The sequence below is a fragment of the Panthera tigris genome, chromosome D2 (assembly GCF_018350195.1).
Source record: "Panthera tigris isolate Pti1 chromosome D2, P.tigris_Pti1_mat1.1, whole genome shotgun sequence".
NCBI classification, from domain to species: Eukaryota; Metazoa; Chordata; class Mammalia; order Carnivora; family Felidae; genus Panthera; species Panthera tigris.
This window is the reverse complement of record NC_056670.1, coordinates 69,972,795-69,993,096: the sequence shown is the minus strand read 5'-3', so window position 1 is coordinate 69,993,096 and position 20,302 is coordinate 69,972,795. Positions and strand designations below refer to the sequence as shown.

General features: G+C 35.8%; 1 protein-coding gene across 1 annotated transcript in view; it reads right to left on the bottom strand.

Annotated features, from left to right (window-relative positions):
• NHLRC2 (NHL repeat containing 2) overlaps positions 1 to 20,302 on the bottom strand; it is a 59,128-nt gene that overhangs the window by 19,207 nt on the left and 19,619 nt on the right. Inside the window, exons 4-5 of the mRNA XM_007084829.3 lie at positions 18,589 to 18,710; positions 10,111 to 10,240 (exon numbers count right to left, since the gene is read on the bottom strand). Of these exons, the coding sequence (XP_007084891.1) occupies positions 10,111 to 10,240; positions 18,589 to 18,710 (252 nt within the window). The remainder of the gene's footprint in view (positions 1 to 10,110; positions 10,241 to 18,588; positions 18,711 to 20,302) is intronic.

Sequence of the window (20,302 nt, the reverse complement as noted above, 5' to 3'; positions counted from 1 at the left end):
TCTGTGGTATTTTGTTATGGCAGCCCGAGGTGACTAAGACATTCCCCCTGAGAACAGAAATGAGACAAGGATATCTGCTATCAACACTTTTATTTAGCATCATATGAAGGTCCTAATTTGTGCGGTAAGAAAAGAGAAGCACAAAGCATAAAGATTAGAAACAAAACTGTAATCAGTAGAAGATGGCACGCTGTTAAAGCCTCTACCCTCTGCCAAGAGAGAGCTGCGTTGGTACATAGCTGAGTCAAAGACCTAATCGGTTCTCCAAATTGACCGGCCTAGTTCGACCAGAGTCTTACTGCATGAAGGCCAAACTTATGGTATTAAAGTGTGAACGATCTGTTTGGTTTTGCTCTCTGTGTACTTATTTCCTTTGAAGCATGAGAAACAAGAAAAAGTATAGAAGCAAAGGCTGTGTCAGGTCAGGATTTCAGTGTCCTGGAATTCCCCATAACAACTGATGATGACAGCTGGGGGGAGGGAGGTGGTAAAAAATGATGACCATCCAGAACACTTCTATGACTAAGGGACTGAGCTAAGTAAGCATGTTTCAGGGAGTATTTCCTTTAATTTAACAACTTTAGTAAGTTGTTCTCCATTTTATAAAGAAACTGAAATTGAGAAGGGTTAAATAATTTGTTAAAATTCACACAGCTAAACCTGGAATAATAATCTATTAGTAAGTCTGACTCCAAATTGTTAGTGTTCTAACCAGAACAGAGGAACTACAGAAGTGAGGCTGGGCTCTTGCAGCCAAGTTTTCTCCCTCCCTCCTTCCTGCCTCTGCCCCATGAACTTAGCCCTGGCTTCAAGGACCCAAGAACATTTTCTGTGTGATCAGGAGAGAGATCAGATCAAACGTAAGCATGGCTCTCTATGCCAGGATGTGTGTCTACATTCACTCTTTCTGTCCTTCCTTTCCTGTAGCCTATGAGATAACCTATGGCTGAATAATCCCTTACCAGTATTTTTTCCAACCCCTTGCCTTTCCATTTTTGGTTTGTTTCAGCTTACCAGCAGCTCTTTGTGACTTTTAGGATGAAACCCCATATTATAACAAATCCTTCTACAGTATTTGTTAGGTACCACTTTCTATGTGCCAAGCACTGTTCGAAATCCATCACATATTAATGCTCCTAGTAATTCGTGCAATAAACTTTTGACCTATATACTATTAGTATATAAATACTATTAGTATATAAATATATTAGTATATAAGTATATTAGTATATAAATACCATTAGTATGTAAATAGATAACTATTAGTATCTTTAATTTAGATGAGGAAATTGAGGCATAAAGAGGCCAGGTACCTTGTCCAAAGTCACATAACTACTAAGATGTAAACTAATTAGAACCCAAGCGGTCTGGCTTCAGTCCATACTACACTGCCTCTCAGGAAGTTTTTACCCTGGCCTGATCATTTCACTGAGGGCTGAAGAGTTTGTTCTTGCAGATAAAATCAGAAAGAATGAGAGGGAAGAGACGGGAGAAAAAGGTAGTCGGGCATTTATAAAGTCTATTGAGCCAACAAGAATCATTAATAATTTATACTATCCACCCTGGATTTTGAAATCTAAAGCACATAGTTGTATCACCAAGTATAGGTATTGGCTCTGTTCCTTCTAACAAGAATATGGTGATCATGAACATTTCAGTTTTAAATGAAGAGTTCATTTAGTATTACTGACTTCCAACAGTCACTAAAAAAAATAAGTAAAAAAATAAAAAAGACAATGCCAAGAGCTGAAAAGGTTTTGGGAGTATTTTTAAAAGGCTAAACCTCTCGTAACTGTGAGAATTAGTGAAATAATTATATAAGACAGGAATAAAATCAGCAAATGAAATATGAAAATGAAAAGAAAATTACCTGCCATCTAGCTTTTAAAAATTCAATGTTATTTTAAGCAACTAGGATCAAAAATAGAAGCCAATGATTAGAACCCTCTAAATAATTTCACCTGTGAAATTGCCCATTAGCGTAAATAGGTTTTTCTACACAATCTCTCAACCTCCTATGAAGCAAAACTTCATGCCACTAGGAGAAAGCAACCAAGCCCGGCATCCCATGGTACAGGAAAAAACCAATTACAGCTGGAGGAAGGGCAGAAGAAAAAAACCTCTCCACCTCTGGGGGAGGCGTCTTTGGCCAAAGACCCCATACCGACACCAATACAGGTTTCCCACTGCTGGGGGAGAAGCAGAAGACTTCTCAAAACCACTCAGAATTTAGCTGCCCCGGAGAGAAGGAACGGGAACAGCGAAGAAGCTTCCTGCCTCCTTTCACGACGGCCCAGGCACACAGGGCCTCCCCAGGACTGAGGTCGACCAATAACAAACAGCAGCGGCCTATCTCTTGTGGAACTACTGCAAGGCAGGGAGACAACCCTGTGGCTCGGCTGTGCAGGGTGACCAAAGGCGGACAGTGTGCCAACACTGAGAAAGACCCTCCGGCACGCAGGCTCCCCACACTAAGGCTGCAGCAGCCCCCTGCCAGAGGAATTCGAAAGCTATGATCGACGGAGAGTAACCACAGTGATCATAACACCAAGGCCCAGCCTAGGTTCTGACAGAATTGACTGAACCTCCCATTATAATGGCATAAATACTACTGATCTCCTCAGCCTCTATAGTTCTATTCAAGATGACTGGAATATTAAAAAAAAAAAAAAAAAATGAGAAGACACACATAACAGCAAGGCCAGAACAAAACAACACCCCCCTCCCAAACCAAAACTCCACTTTTAAGAGACAAAACAATCAACAGAACAGACTCAGGGATGACCTGAAATCTGGAACTGTAGGATATGGACTTTGAGAGAGCTATACTTTCTATGTTAAAGAATCTAGAGAAAGAGGTGGCCAACATACCTAAATAGGTGAAGAATTTAAGCAGATACATGGAATCTATAGGAAATAGTAAAATGGAGATGCTATACACAAAAGAATCCCAATAATAAAAATTCCTTCAATAGGCTCATCAGTTGACTAGACACAGCTGAGGAAACAATGACCCTAAAGATAAACCAATATAAATGATCTGAATTGAAACACCACAGAAAAAAAGGTGAAATAAAAAACATGATACGTAAGAACTGTTGGGTAGAACATCAGACTCTCACATATAAGTAGCTGAAATCCCAGAAAGAAAAGAGCAGAAAACATACATGAAGAGATGATAGGTGAGAATTTTTCCACCAATAGTGAAGGACACAAAACCACAGACTCAAGAATTCTAAGGATAACTCCTACACTTATCAAACTGCTAAAAACCAAAGGAAATCTTGAAGGCAGCCAAAGGCGGGGGGGGGGGGCACTTTATATGTAAAAGAACTAGGAAAATAATTAGACCTCTTGTTTAAAACTATGTAAGTTATAAGACAATGGAATGCATCTTCAAAGTACCTAAAAAAACTCAGTCCAGACTTATACATGGAGTAAAAAATATCTTTCAAAAATAAAAGCTAAATACTTTTTCAGATATCTCACTCCCAACATCCCCCCCCCTTAAAAAAATAGCCAAGAGAAATCAATGTCAGCAGACATGTGTCTCTAGAAATGTTACAGAAGTTCTCCAGACTAAAGCAGTATTATTCCAGAAGGACACTTGGGATTCTAAGAAAAAGTTTTGAGAACAGTTTGGCAGTTTCTTATAAAATGACACATACACTTCCATATGACCTAGCAATTTCAATTACTAAGCATCTGCCCAAGAGAACTAAGTACAAATGTCCACATAAAAACCTATACACAAATGTTTACAGAGGCTTTAATCATAATTGCCATAAACGAGAGCCATCCGAAGTGTCTATCAACTAGCGAGTAAACAATTTGTGGTACGGCCATACAATGGAATACTACTTAAAAATAAAAAAGAACAAACAGCTGATACAAGCAACAACAGGGATGAGTGTCAAAAGCTTTATGCTAAATAGAAAAAGGAACAAGAAATAGAACACTGTTGGTAGCTGGAGTAGGTGGTAGAGTAGTGGGAAGGATACTGAGCAAAGGGTCACAAGAACTTTCTGGGATGATGGAAATATTCTGTCTTGATTGTAGTAATGGTTAAAGACTGTATGTTTGTCAAAAATCACAGGGCTTAAACCTAATAAGGGTGAATGCCACTTTTATAAATTATATCTCATTAACCTGACTTAAAAAAAATCTTATAAATACAAAGTCAATGTGATAATAAACACTCTTCTCTCAAATTTTAAATAGAAAACAACTGTTTTTATTTTACCAAAATAAAAACACATTAGTCCCACTGTATAAAATTCACTCCTCAAAAAAAAAAAAAAAAAATCTCTCAACTGATTATCTTAGAGGATGTTTTTTATGGTATTTCATAGCATATTAATGGAAGTCAGGGAAGTATATTATGTACGCACATAAGTACCAACACTGTAGATTTTTTAGCATACTAAACAGTTGGATTTCAATCATTAAGAACAGCTAAATTATATCTAGGGAAAATGCTGATTAAAGGGCCAACGAAGGTTAATGGGATTCGGGCACACTGTCCTTTCCATAAATTATTCTAAATCAGGTAAAGTCCAAAGTACTTAGAGAGCAGCAGGGGTTTTGACCTTTATGATAAAAAAAAAAAATCTCTTAGAAACATGGCACAGATTCTGAAAAAATATGAATTTGTTGTACTTATTATTTTTAGTGCATTATGAAACTCTGACTATATTTTGAGTGATAAAAAATGAACAAAGATGAAACAATCTCTTTTGTAAAAATAATTTTATGTTATTTTTATGCTTTTATTACTGTAATGGCATGATTAGGCTAAATATTCAGTCACTATTTAAAATACATATGTACGTACATATACACATTACATGTATATTTAAAACGATCAGAGGTATTTCAAGTACCTCCCTAATCTCTTGAAGTATTATTAACTGGGTCTCGTGGTAAGACATATATTCAATTGTGTATTCGTCCTCAGTATTTTACATTCTCTTAACCTAATCTATTTTGTTTTTTTTTTAAGTTCAATTTTTAATTAAGTATACATTCACATGGATACAGGTTGTACGTTCAAATGGATACATGTTATATACAAAGTTTAATATCTAAAAATCCATGAGCACACCACCAAGTTCAAGAAAAAGAATATTATTTGAAAACCTCATGCATCCTTCTATAATCATATCCCCTTCTCCTCCCACAAAGAACCACTAGTCTAAAAATTTGTGTTTTTCATTCTTCTTTTACTTTTTAATTTTTCCATGTCTGGATGGATCTCTTGATTGTACAGATGACCCTTGAAAACAGGTCTGAAGTACATGAGTATACCTGTATGCAGACTTTTTATCAATACAGTATAGTACTGTAGTTGTTTTTTTCTCTTATGATTTTCTTGACATTTTCTTTTCTCTAGCTTACTTTATTGTAAGAATACAGTATATAGGGGACTCCTGGGTGGTTCAGCCTGACTCTTGATTTCGGCTCAGGTCTTTATCTCATGGTTCATTTAGAGCCCCAGATCCGGTTCTGTGGAGCCTGCTTGGATTCTCTGTCTTCCTCACTCTCTGCTCCTCCCCTACTCATGCTCTCTCAAAACTAAATAAACATTAAAAAAATAACACAGTATATTACACATATACAAAATATGTGTTCATCAACTTTATGTTGTCGGAAGGCTTCTGATCAAGAGTATGCTATTAGTAGTTAAGGTTTTGGGGAGGCAGAGTTACATGCAGATTTTTTTTTACTGCAAGGGGGTCAGTGCCCCTACCCCCTGCACTGTTCAAAGGCCAATTGTATAGCCTTGCTTCCTATTCAACTTTCTATAAAAGAAATCTAATGTGGGTCTTTTCTGTAACTTGATTTTTTTACTCCGTAGATGCCAGATACTTGTCCATGCTGCTAGGCATAGCTGTGTTGTGGTCCATTTTTGCACTATGGAACAGCCTGATATATGAAGATATTACAACACCTAATCTACATTTCATGTTTCCCTTCTGATAATTCCATCCTCTTTCAAATTCCTAACTATGGTAGAATTTCAGATATATCCTTTTAAAATATTAAAAAAATTTATGTGTTTACGAGAACGATTTTTCTCAGTCAGTCCCTTTCAAGTTGCATTTAATTACACATCTGTTTAAACCAGTTGTACAATTACATAATTTATATATGATCCAATTAAATATGAATGCAAATGGAAAGTTATTTTTATGAAAACAAAGTTGAATACTTTGGGAAGACTTAATGAAAGTAGCTAAGCCAAATTGTTGTTGAACTAAGTGTAGAAAGACAACTGAAAAGAATAGGTTAAAAAAATTTCAGCCCTCAGATTTCCTTGCAGGGGTTTCAAAATTCTCATCACACTTTAAAGAAACCAAAACAATATATTTAGAGTGGTTCAAGACTATCAGGGGCCACGTAAAGAAAAGGCTGTAGTCCTACATCAAAAGATTGGCTAAAAATGTACATTTATAGTTCTTAAAAGAAAGCATTTTTACTTTTATGATTCCCAGATTTAAAAGATTTTTTTTTTTTTTTTTCCGGGGCACCTGGGTGGCCGAGTCGGTTGAGCACCCGACTTCAGCTCAGGTCATGATCTATAGTTTGTGATTTCAAGCCCCGCATTGGGCTCTGTGCTCACAGCTTGCTCAGAGCCTGAAGCCTGCTTCAAATTCTGTATCTCCTTCTCTCTCTCTGACCCTCCCCCGCTCATGCTCTGTCTCTGTCTCTCAAAAATAAATAAGTGTACAGGGTGCCTGGGTGGCTCAGTTGGTTAGGCGTCCGACTTCAGCTCAGGTCATGATCTCAGTTTGTGGGGTTTGAGCCCCGCGTCAGGCTCTGTGCCGACAACTCAGAACCTGGAGCCTGCTTTGGATCCTGTGTCTCCCTCTCTCTCTCTGCCCCTCCCCTGCTCATGCTCTGTCTGTCTCTGTCTCAAAAAAATAATAAATAAAAACATTTTTTAAAAAATCTAAAAAATAATAACTGTTTAAAAAACATTAAAAAGATTTTTTTCCTATATGGATCAATTATCATAGTGAATCACTTCAGTAATGGATTCTACTCATTTACTTCTGCTTTTATTTCCACAAAGGATTCAGGTAGCTGACAAAGAAATAAACACTAATAAATAAATATGAAATAAGGAAATTGAAGCAATAGGTAAACAGGGTAGAAAAAATGCAACTGTACAGATATTGAAAAATGAATGTCATGTTTCCATTATATTTTGCTCGATAATTTGTCTCTAAGTTTTCTGGTAATCAATACAACAAAGCAAATACAATCAGTTACAATATTCAAATTATCAAGGAGCTTAAACTTCATACTTAGGAAAAAAATAATATAGGGATCAGAAAAAAATTCTCTAGTAGAGAAATTTATAAGGTAATGATTGAATTACAGCAAATCTCTATAGTAAAAACAGTACAAGTCCCATAGGGCCGTGTTTTGATGAATACACAGTGTGAAACACATATGCACACATATAGATATAAATGAATGTGACATGTTTATGCGTCAATATATTTTTTAATGAATGACAGAATCCCAAAATACAGTTTAGTAAAAACAATTGTAAGAACAAATATCCTATGATCCAATTTCCCCATACTCTGACAATATACATCAATCCAGGAGATTAGATTTTAGAGTAACTTAAAGCAGTGGCTCTTAAAATGTTTCCTGGGGAACATACAACTTTGAAATTCTGATGAAATTCTGACCAATTCCTCCAAATTTTATAGAGTTTCTGGGAAGTTTAAGTACCTCAAAAAGCCTAACCAGGAATGCCTGGAGTATATGACCCAAGGTTAAAAACTCTTGGACTAGAGTAGTCATTGTGATTATAGGTCCTTCATATAATGCTTGAAAACCATTTTCTCTTAGTATTTTGAAGGGTGTTAAGCTTAAGTGCATTTAAGATTACTCGTCTTGCCAAGTACCTGGAGTGAAGCTATTTTAAGCTGTAAGTGAAACGCAGAGCCATATGCTCTTAATGATCCGTTGAGCTAAGGTAGGACTCACTTCCTTTACTGAGAACTGAGCTTAATAAAGACATACATCTCAGCACATCAGTCCAGGTGGAAGCCAAGAGGGTACTTGTCTCTAGAGCCAAGATTTTCTTTAGAAAGCAGTTTGGATGCATTCTCAGTAGGAAATAAACAACCAGAGATTCCATGCCATAATGTGTGAAAAACTTTTAGCCTAGATTTAAGTACTCCTTGGCTACTTAAATATAGTATCTGGTAAAGTATATCCTGTTTTTAAGCAATGCAAGTTCTAATTTATGTGACAGACTGAATTACTCATCTTGGTTCATCCACACCCTTACCATGGCCTCGCTGTAGGCAAAATGCAATTCCCATCCCATGACTTTGAGCTCAGTTATGTGATTTGCTTAATAACAGTAGGTAGGCAGATATGACATGAGCAAGGGCTTAAAATGTATGTACTGGGCTTACACTCTTGTGCTTCTGCCTTTTGCCAAAAGAATATGTCTCAGACAGCTACTGGTCCGAGGAGGACGAGAAACAAATGGAGCAGATCTACACCCAAGAAACAGCCTGGAACCAAGCCCAGGCTGAGCCTTGATCGGCTGAACCCCAAACCTATATGTGAGTGAGAAATAAAGGTTTAGGTTTGTAGGAGTTTGGGGATGATTTCTTATGAAGTGTTACTGCGGCAATTACTAACAGACACAGTAAATACAAGTTGTAAATTGCAAAATAGCAACATCAGTAACTGAACTGCTGTACAGACTACAGCTTTAAATCACTCGGGACTTACACACTAGGGGAGAAAATTTCTTTTTTCTCCGTGAGGGAGGTGACAGCACACCAAAGTAGCAATTCTCACCCACTTTGACTAGTTTACCGAGAGAGATGTTTCCCGACCGGTTTTCTATCTCTAAGATCTATGTTCAAAGAGCTCAGTAGTGTATCCAAGGCAAAGAGGCAGGAGCAACAGAGAAGTCCTGTTAGGGATGAATATTTTTAACCTTGAAATTATTTAGAATTGGGGGTGCGTGGTGACACAAAGAAGACTGTAGCTGGTTTCACTACGGTTTTAAAATTCTCTGCATATAATATGACCCCTCATTGCTTGCACCTGGGACACACTCTTCCCTCTCCCTTCCCAACCCCTTCCTTCTCCCTTTGAGCCTCTAAAACCCTCATGATTACTGGGGCACAGAGTTCCAAAAATAAAATTCTCAAATGTAACTTACACGAAATACCTAAGTAATTATTAAGTGCAGCAGTACCAGTTCATTCAACTATTCTGTGAATAGTAAAAGCTTTATAAAGTTAATCACAATGGAAAAAATTAAGGTCTTTGAATTATAAACACATTAACATAATAGGAAATTACCTCAAATGTAAAGCCATTAAACTAAACTGGTGCTTAGTCACTCTATAAAGATATTCAGATCATACAAACCATTTAGTTCCTAATACCATCTTCAATGGATTCTACTAACTTTCTTTATTCATTACTCTGGTTTTAGATGTGTAGACAACTATCTCAGTATCACTGAGGGTCAATGAAAAATAAGGGTATGAATGTTTCTAGATTACTTTCTGGTCAATTAATACAGGTAATAAAGATTAGGAAGATAATATAAATCTCATTCATTCAATACCAACATAATTCAGTAATTTTTTTAATTGCCCAAAAGGAGCTATCACGTTTCAATACAAATTTTAATACTCTAAAAAAGGCAGCTATCACTTCTTGATTTCTTTCCGAATGAAGAGTAAATAAAAAGGGCATTGTTAAACAGCATGGTTCATGAATAATCATTTGAAGTTCTGAAACTACGATCTTTCAAATTTAAGAATATTCAGAACTGTATTAACTGGAAACTGCAGCTAAGCTGAAATTTGTTAACATTAGAGTAATATATCGTCTATCGTATGTGTAAAAATACAACATGTAAGCATGTAATGTTATATATAACAATATATACTGCTGGCCTTATTTTTAAATTAACAAACACCACCACAGGTAATAAAAGTCTAAACTAACTAGCAATTAGAATTAATCCCAATGAATGTCCCCAGAATATCTTAAAAATGTTACATGTATTAAGCAAAGTTCACTTATATTTAATATTAAAAGTTTACATACCTGATGTCCCAAAAACCACATCCCAGGGGGAACTAATGGGCTGTTCTTCTCCTTTAGCTCCACCTTCTTTATCTGTACCTTGAATCCCAATGCCAGCTACGGTGCTCACCATCTCAGCTTCTAGGTCAATCTACAGAAATTGACACACGTTTTATGCAGTGCATGTTACTTTTGTTTTGTTTTCCTTTTGGTACATGAGGACTTCCAGTAGAACATACAGAAAGGTTTTGCAACACAAAGTCTTTAAAAAAAAAAAGGCTAATCAAGTACAGTATAGGGTGAGCTTGTTATTCAAATGTACAAAACTCTGTCCTTTTCATTCCCCACCCCCCTTTCCCCTCCCCATCCTCATCATAGCCTCTACTGGTATTGACCTCATCTTAACTGCTACTGATCTCACCTTAACTATAAAGTATGTTAGAAGAAAGTGTAATTCCAAATTTCAAAGCAAAATCTGGAAAAATGCATGTTTTTCTCTTTTTCTTTTTGAGAGAGAACATGTGTGTGCAAGTGGGGGAGGGGCAGAAGGAGAAGGAGAGGGAGAGGGAGAGAGGGAGAGAGAGGGAGGGAGGGAGGGAGGGAGAGAGAGGGAGGGAGGGAGAGAGAGGGAGGGAGGGAGGGAGGGAGAGGGAGGGAGAGAGAGGGAGAGAGAGGGAGGGAGAGAGAGGGAGAGAGAATGAATCCCAAGTAGGCTCCACACCCAGTACAGAGATCATGACCATGATAGGTCATGATTGTGACCATGAGATCATGACCTGAGCCAAAAATCAGAGTTGGACACTTAAATGACTAAGCCACCCAGGAGCCCTAAAAAATGCATGTTTCTTAAAGTTAAATATATGTATTTCAGTTATGCTTGGCTAGTAATTGACAAAAATAGAGCTTAACATGTGCCAGGCACTAGTCCAAGAGTCATCCATTTGTCCATCCTCATAATAATCCTATGATTTGTGATTTTGATTAATATTGAGGATATTGAGGCATAGATCATAAAGCAGGTTTCCCAAGATCACACAGCTAGTAAATCGAGGATCTCGGACTTGAACCCAGGCAGTTCTAGCTCTACTATACTGCCTCTATTTTATAAACTGAAAAACTAATGATTTCTGAAAAAACAACAACAACAACAAAAACCCTTCGGTTTCATCTCCTGAGATCCTTCCCCCAACATCTCACCACGAAAACTGTCAAACAAACATAAAAGTTGAAAGAATTTTATTGCAAACATCTGTACACCCGCCACCTACTATCAACATGTCACTTACTTGCTTTATCACACAGTTTATGGAGCTATCAATCCTTCAACCCATTTATACCTTTTGACACATTTCAAAGTAAACTGTAAACAAGAGTACACAGGCTCTAAATATCCCGGCTTGTTTATCATTGGTAAGAGGTTCATATTTTTTCAGTTCCCTTTTCTTTTTTGAGGCAAAACTTACAATGAAATGCAAAGATCTTAAGTGTATCATTCAATGACTTCTCATAAATGCATAAAACTGTGTACCTTAATTTACATAAAGATGCAGAATGTTATCTTCACTCCAATAAGTCCCCTTATGCCTCCACCCAGTTAATCCTGCCCCCAGAGACAAACAGTATTGTTTTTTTCATCATAGATGAGGTGTATCTCTTCTAAGATCTTCAGCTAAACAGAATCAAACTATATGGACTCTATTGTGTGAGGCTTCTTTCACTTAACAGGTTTCTGAGATTTATTCATATATAAGTAGTTTGTTCCTGTTTATCGCTGAACAGTATTCCATCATAGGAATATGCCACAGTTCATTTATTTATTTTCCTACTGATGGACACCTGGGTTATTTCTAGTTTGGGGCCTTCAAATAGAGTTGCTCTCAATATTCTCATATGAGCCTTTTGGTGAACTTGTGTTTTCACTTCTCTTATGTACATACACAGGACTAAAATTGCTGTTATAGGGCAGGTACAGGGTAAGTATAAAAAACAAACAAAAAACTTCCAGAAGGATTTTTTTTCCAGTGGTCTATTCCTTTGTATTCCCACCAACAACATATGAAAGTTCCAAATGCTCCACATCCTTGCCTGTTGTCAGTCTTTTTAATTTTAGCCATTATAGCATTGCATTGTGGTTTCAGTTTACATTTCCTTTTTAACCCATGATGTTGATCACTTTATGTGTTTGTGGCCATTCTTATCTCCTCTAATGTAAATTATAATGAAAAGTTTTAAATTTATCATTTTTTTTTGATTATTGTTTCTGTGTCCTGTATTTGAGAAACTTTTGCCTACCTGCAAGTCATGAAGACATTTTCATGTTTTCTTCTAAAAGCTTTATAATTTTAGCACTTACATTTATGTCTGTGGTGCATCCTGAACTGATGCTTGTATACGATGTGTAAGGTAGGGGTCATGTTTCTCTTTTCCCCCATATGAGTATCTAGTTGTTCAAGTATAATATGCTGAAATGACTTTCCTTTCTCCCTTGACTGCTTTGATGCTTTTTGAAAAATCAAATAACTGTGTATGTATGAGCTTCCAAAAGCTCCATTCTTTTTTACTGATCTACACATCTATCCTTTTAGAAGTATCACACTGTCCTGATTAGTGTAACATTACAGGAAGTCTTTAAATCAGAGAAGTGTGTCTTTTAACTTTGTTTATCCAAGACTGTTTTAGATATAATAAATACTTTGTTTTGCACCTCCATATAAGTATTGGAATCCACTTGTCGCTATCTTAAATAAACAAATAGAAGCACCTGATGAGTTTTGACTGAGATTACATTGAACTCACAGATCAATTTGGAGAGAATGGACATCTTACTATTGAGCCTTCTAATCCAATATTGGATTAATTTTTCTCAGCAATGTTATAATTTAAAATATCTAGGTCTCATATGTTTTTGTTAAATTTATTCTATGTGTTTTGTTTTTTGTTTAGTACTATAAATAGAATTAAAAAATTCCAATCCAGTTGATTACTAGAATACAAAAATATTGATCTTTTTATACTGAGATTGTATTCCACAGCATTCCTAATTTCTATTTGTCCGAGTAGTATTTTCAGAGATTTCTTAAATTTTCTATCACATCATTGGCAAATAAAGTCAGTTGTTGTTCTTCCTTTTTGGCCAGTATGCTTTTTCTCTTTCTTGCTTTATTACAGTGACTAGTACCTCCAGTATAATTTTTAACAGGTGTAGTGAGAATGGGGATCCTTGCCTCATTCCCAATCTTGGAAGGAAAGCATTCTATATTTTGCATGGCGTATAGCTATAAGCTTTTTGTAGATGCCCTTGATCATATTAAGGACATTCACTTCCATTTCAAGTTTATTGCAATTTTATCATCAATAGAAAAACATTAAAACATTTAACACCTAACCTAGCAAAACAACAGTATGGTTAGTATCTTTTATTCTGTTATTATAGCAAATTACACTGATTTAATTAAGTGGTACCTCTCACATTTTTAGTGGCTGTTCTATAATCTCTTGAAATTGTAAGGAATATTCACCACTGTAACCTTATCCATATTTTTACTGAACCCAATCTGCAAAAATACAATAGGCAGTTAGGGATAGGCCCTCGAAATACATCTTGATTTAAGAAATGTATCAAAAACTGATGTGATATTCAAAGAATTCCTCTTATAAAAATCTTGTTACAGAGGCGTTTTAATGAATATTCAAAAACTGTTAATTCCTATGTTAGACAAATGATTCCAAAAAACAGAAAAAGAGTAAAAACTAATTGGCTCATTTGATGAAGTTAGTGCAACGCTGGTTCTAAAATCAGGTGAGAACAGTGTAAGAAAACAGAGCCGTTTAATTTATGAACATGAATTTTAAAATATTAAAATTTAACTTGGGATAATCAAATCCAAATTGACTTTTTAAAAAAAAAAATCGTGATTAGGTAAGATTTATTCCAGAAATAAAAAGATGATCAAATGTCAAAAATCTCTTAATTCATCACATCAAGACACTAAGGGCAAAAACTATATAATTATTTCAATAAATGTAGAAAATGCATTCGATAAAATCATATAATAAAATAATTCTTAGTAACTAGGAATAGAAAGTTTAACTTCATTAACAATTTTATTTCCCAAAGTTATAGAAAATATTAAATTTCTGGAGACAATGTCCTCCCTTTAAGGTATGAGCATGACAAGAGACCCACTATCACTGCTAATGTTTAAAGGCAACTGAGGTTCTTGCCAGCAATTAAAATTTTTTTAAATGTTTACTTATTTTTGAGAGAGAGAGAGAGAGAGAGAGAGAAAGAGAAAGAGAAAGAGCATGAGTGGGGTAGGGGCAGAGAGGGAGGGAGACACAGAATCCGAAGCAGGCTCCAGGCTCTGAGCTGTCAGCACAGAGCCCAACACGGGGCTCGAACCCACGAGCTGTGAGATCATGACCTGAGCCGATGTTGGACGCTGAGCCACCCAGGTACCCTTTGCCAGCAATATAATAAAAGAAAACAAGATATGTATAAACAAGAAGGGAAAAGATAAAAGTGCATCTGTTTTTGCAGGCAACATCATCATTTATATGAAAAACAAATAAGGTTTTACAGAAATGGATGAGCTAATCCTAAAATTCATATGGAATTGCAAGGGACTCAGAACAGCTACACCAACGTTGAAAAAAGAAGAAAGTGGGAGAAGTCCTACTTCCTGATTTCAAAACTTATTAGAAGTTATAGCAATCAAAACAGTGTGGTATAGGCACAAGAAATGATATATAGGTCAATGGAACAGACTTGAAAGTTCAGAAATAAACCCATGTATGTATGAATAATTATTTTCTACAAGGTTGCCAAAACTATTCAATGGAGAAAGAACAGTCTCTTCAATACATGATTCTGGGATAACTGGATATTCATACTAAGAATGAAGTTGGACCTCTACTTCACTCCACATACAAAAAATAAATTCAAAATGCAGCAAAGACTGAACTGGAAGAGCTGTAACTATAAAACTCTCAGAAGAAAACAGGAGTAAATCTTCATGATCTTGGATTTGGAAATGTAATCTTACATATGACACCAAAAGCCTAAGCAATTAAAAAAAATTGGGAATCCTCAAATTTAAAACTTCTGTACATCAAAAGATGTGATTAAGAAAGTGAAAAGACAACCCAGAGAATTTGAGAAGTATTTGAAAAATCACACATCCAATAAGGGATCTGTAACAGAATATATAAAGAACTCTTACAACTCAATAATAAAAAACACAACCCAATTAAAAAAAACTGGTAAAGAATCTGAATAGACACTTCTCAAAGGAAGATATAAAACCAGTCCATAAAGATGGGAACAGATGCTTGACATCTTTACTCATTAGGGAAATAATTATCATTGTGGTTTTGAGAGACCACATTACACTTAGTAGGAAGGCTAGAATTTAAAAAGTGGAACAAATAATGGTGAAGATATGGAAAAATTAGAACCCACATGTAAAATGGTACTGCAACTATGGAAAAATGTAGCAGTTTCTTAAGAAGTTAAACATGAAATATAAAACATATAACACAATAATTCCATTACTTAGATATCTACCCAAGAGAAATGAAAATGTATGTCCACACAGAATTTTTACACAAATTCAAAACAGCCAAATATTGGAAACACACTAAATGTCAATAAACTGTTGGACAGACAAAATGTGGCACATAGCTATACAATGGAATGCTATTCAGCAATACAAAGGAAGAAACTAATGATCCGCTGCACCAGAGATGAATTTAAAACATTACTCAATTTAAAAAGCCACGCACAAGAGACCATATATTATATGATTCTATTTCTATGAAGTGTTCGAAAGAGGCAAATTTATAGATAGAAAGTAGATTAAGCTGGGCATAAAAACAGGGATGAACTGTAATTGGGCATGAGGGTTCTTGGCGGGGGGGGATGAAAATGTTCTAAAAACAATTTATGGTTATGGTTGTACAATTTGTTAAATCTCCTAAAAGTTCTTCAATTATATACTTGAAATAAGTGCTATGTAAAATATATCACAATACAGTTAGACAACACACAAACATTACATGTTTTACAAGGTCATACACAAATAGAAAAGGTATAAATAGGTACAAATAGAAAGGTATGAATTGAACATACCAGAATGTCTGGCTACAGGTGTTTTTATATAGGGGAATAACAGGAGAATGAGACTGGGCTAAAAAGGAGTTTATAAATTACTAAATGAATTATTCTAAACAAGTGTCAGATCTGCATGAAACAATGATGTCTGAGAAATATGAATGTATGATCAACCCTCTGTAAATGAGGTCTTAAAAGTATAGTAAATATTTTTATATACTTATAAAAATAAAGGAAGAAATAATAATTCCACCTCATTTTTTTTGGGAGACACTAAACTAAATAATTTACAAATAACTTTATGTAACCTAAATTTATTGTGATTATGCTACTTAAAAAATATTTGAAATGCAGTGAATACTCCCAAACTCATTAAGTTCTAAGGCAAGAGATAGAACAGAATTTAAAAAAGACAAGTAAACCCTGAATGCCGTGGGCTAAGTATCTTACTAATTCAACACCTTGTTAGCTATCCGGGACACTACGGAGTTATACAAACATACAACCCTGAAAAGACAATGATAAAGAAACATTGACCTTTACGGACTTAGTAACAACAGAAAACCACTTTTTCCTAAAGTGGGAAATCAGGACATACCATGAAATCATGAGTCCTACGAAAAGGTCTGCCTAAAATAGGCTTCTTGGTCAAATAAATTTAGAACCAATTCACAGATATCCCCCTACTAACGTATTCACAATATATTAACATATTAAAGTCTCTAAGAACAAAGTCTGCAAGACTTTCAAAGAATAAATCTGCTTTAATTTGCAAATCCACAAAATCCTTGCCTCATATGTTTTCATATTAAGAGGAAGATACATTAGAAAATGCTTCATTAAATATGTTATTTGCTCAAAAATGCATTCAACAACTATCTATTGAACACCTACTATGGGCCAGACCTTATTCTAGGTGCTTAAAATTTCAGGAGTAAAAACTTTCATGCTTTCATGGAAATTTACCTTGTAATGGTATTACAGGTTCTATCCATGTTGTTTTCCTATTATATGAAGTGATAATATTGTCAAATGGGCACAAATATCAAAAGGGAGAAAAAGTGAGAAAAGCAAGGAAGTATCTGAAACAATGTGTTTACACAGGATGGGCGAGATGAACTTACTTATTTTCTAAATAGACAGCAACTTAAAGACCAATGGATTATAGCCAAAATATTCACTCATATGAAATGTTTAAAATAACTAGGCACTTGTACAATGGGATACTATGCCGTCATATCATTCATATGACTAATACAGAAAACAAATTTAAGGAAACTGCAGAAGAGGGGCGCCTGGGTGGCTCAGTCGGTTCAGTGTCAGACTCTTGATTTCAGTTCGGGTCATGATCTCAGGGTTGTGGGATCAAGCCCTGCGTTGGGCTGCATGTTGAGCATGGAGACTGCTTAAAATTCCCTCTCTCCTCCTGCCTCTCCCCCTCTCCCCGACTCATGCTCTCTAAAATAATAATTTAAGAAACCACAGAACATTATTTACATACAATATGCCTCATTTGTTTAAAAAAGGATTCTCTAGAGACATTTATTTTTATTTTCTTAATTTTTATTTTAGAGAAGGAACATGGTGGGGGAGGGGCAGGGAGCGAGATGGCGGGGAGAGGGGTGGGGGAGAATCTTAAGCAGTCTCCTTGCTCAGCACTCAGCCAGCCCAACATGAGGCTCGATCTCACGACATTGGGATCATGCCCTGAACAGAAATCAAGAGTTGGGACACTCAAGCGACTGAACCACCCAGGCATCCCTAGAGGCAGTCTTTTAAATACAAATTTATTTGTATAGGACAGAAAAAAAATCACTGAAAAGACAAAAATTTTAACAATGGGGAAGCTAAAATAGATGGTATGAGCCTTTTTATGTATTTTTTAAATACATTTTTAAGTGTATTCATTTTTAAAAAGCAAGACCATATATAACTTTTATAATGAAATAAAACAAATTTTAAGATTGACTTACATGTACTTCTGGGCAAAGCATAAAAGGTGAAGGGAGGTGGGAGTGGTATGATTTTTCTTCTAGGTTTGAGAAAATTTAACTGAAAAAAGGAGAAAGCACTGCTCTGTCAACAGTGGTTAGGAAAATACTTCAAAATGAGGAGCTTTTAGGTGATTAGCTACTTTGAAACGAAAGGATAAACAACAACAACAAAAGGACTTGATCGGCAGGTTAATTCGTGACAGCTACAGGCTAAGACACAGAAAAACAAGACCCCCAAGAAAAAAACTAAAGCAAGTACCTCTGAAAAAAGCTGCATAAAGAGGACTTGAGGTGTTTAAGCATTATCCTCTCATTTCAAATATTTAATGTAGCAAGTAAATACCAGTTTTTCTAATTAGAAGTATTAAAACTGTATTTAAAATTGAAACTTACCTTTCTTATAAGGTGGTTTTCCGTATCTGCCACATATATGATATTATTCCTTATGGCTACCCCCTGTGGTGAATTAAAAGTTGACTCTGAAAATACTCCATCTTTTCTTCCAGGGTTGGGTCCTAAAAGACAAGATAGCCACAGGACAAATTTTTTCCTCTTAAAAAGTTATCTCAAATTAACCCCCCACCCCCATTTGTTTTTCTTTGTTTCCTTTCTTTTTCTTGCACCTATATTAGGAAGATGGATATAAACTAGACCTATTGTGGTAATCATTTAAAAAAAATTCTTTTTATGTTTATTTATTTTTGAGAGAGAGACAGAGTGTGAGTGGGGGAGGAGCAGAGAGAGAGGGAGACACAGAATCCGAAGCAGGCTCCAGGCTCTGAGCTGTCAGCATAGAGCCCAATGCGGGGCTTGAACTCACGAACCGTGAGATCATGACCCGAGCTGAAGTCAGACGCTTACTGACTGAGCCACCCAGGCGCCCCTCGTGGTAATCATTTTTCATAACATATGTAAATCAAACCTCAATGAAGAAAGAAAAACAGTATTTAGAGCTGGGATTTTAATATAAATAGCACGATACTTTTACCTAAAGTCTAGTGTTTCCCAAGATCTATTTTTCTTAGGAGTAAGTTTTGCTAATGACAGGGCTTACTGAACAATGGTCACTAGTGCACATTAGTAGCATATATCAGAAGGGAATATTTCTATTTTTTATTATTTTTTTAAGTTTATTTATTTATTAGGCGCCTGGGTGGCTCAGTCGGTTAAGTGTCCAATTTTGGCCCAGGTCATGATCTCACGGTTTGTGGGTTTGAGCTCCGTGTAGGGCTTGGAGCTTATAGCTCAGAGTCTCTTTGGATCCTCTGTCTCCCTCTCTCTCTAACCCTCACCTGCTCACACATGCCCTCTTTCTAAAATAAACATTTAAAAAAAATAAGAAGTTTAGGGGTGCCTGGGTGGCTCAGTCAGTTGAGCCTCCGACTTTGGCTGAGATCATGATCTTGTGGTTTGTGAGTTCAAGCCCTGCATCAGGCTCGCCACTGACAGCACAGAGTCTGCTTGGAATTCTCATTCTCTTATTCTCTTTCTCTCTTTCTCTCTTCCTCTCTCTCTCCCCCCCCCCCAACCCCCCTCCCAAAATAAATAAATAAATAAATAAATATTTTTCTGTCAAAATAAATAAAGTTAAAAAAAATCTGTTAAACCACAACTAACCAGTATTTCCTAAGTGTATCTGGCCACAGAATTCTTTTGAAGAACTATTGTAGAATAATTATTAATTTATCACAAGATAACATTATTCCTAAAAACATGTTTGGGAACGGTAGCTTGCTGCTGGTTTCTCCGGTTAACAAAGCAGAATATTCATTTACACTATTTTGAAAATTATTATAGAATTAAAAACTTTTTAACCATTTAAATTACACCTACTATAACTAATAATTTTTGAGCAACAGTTCTCATAAGTGCCTGTCTTAAACCCAAACATCAAGTTGCCCAAACAAAAGAAACACAAAATAAAGAACTCTAACAAAAATGAAAAAGAAGAAATGTGAAAACTTAAGGAGCTAAGGGAACAATATCTAAGCATACTAAGAATAGCACCAGGGCTTAGAGTAAGACTAGTTTATTTGCATTAGGAATGCAGGAACCCCTACTTTATGGACTAATGCTGTATATGCTACTAAAGCAGAATTGCAAAGAG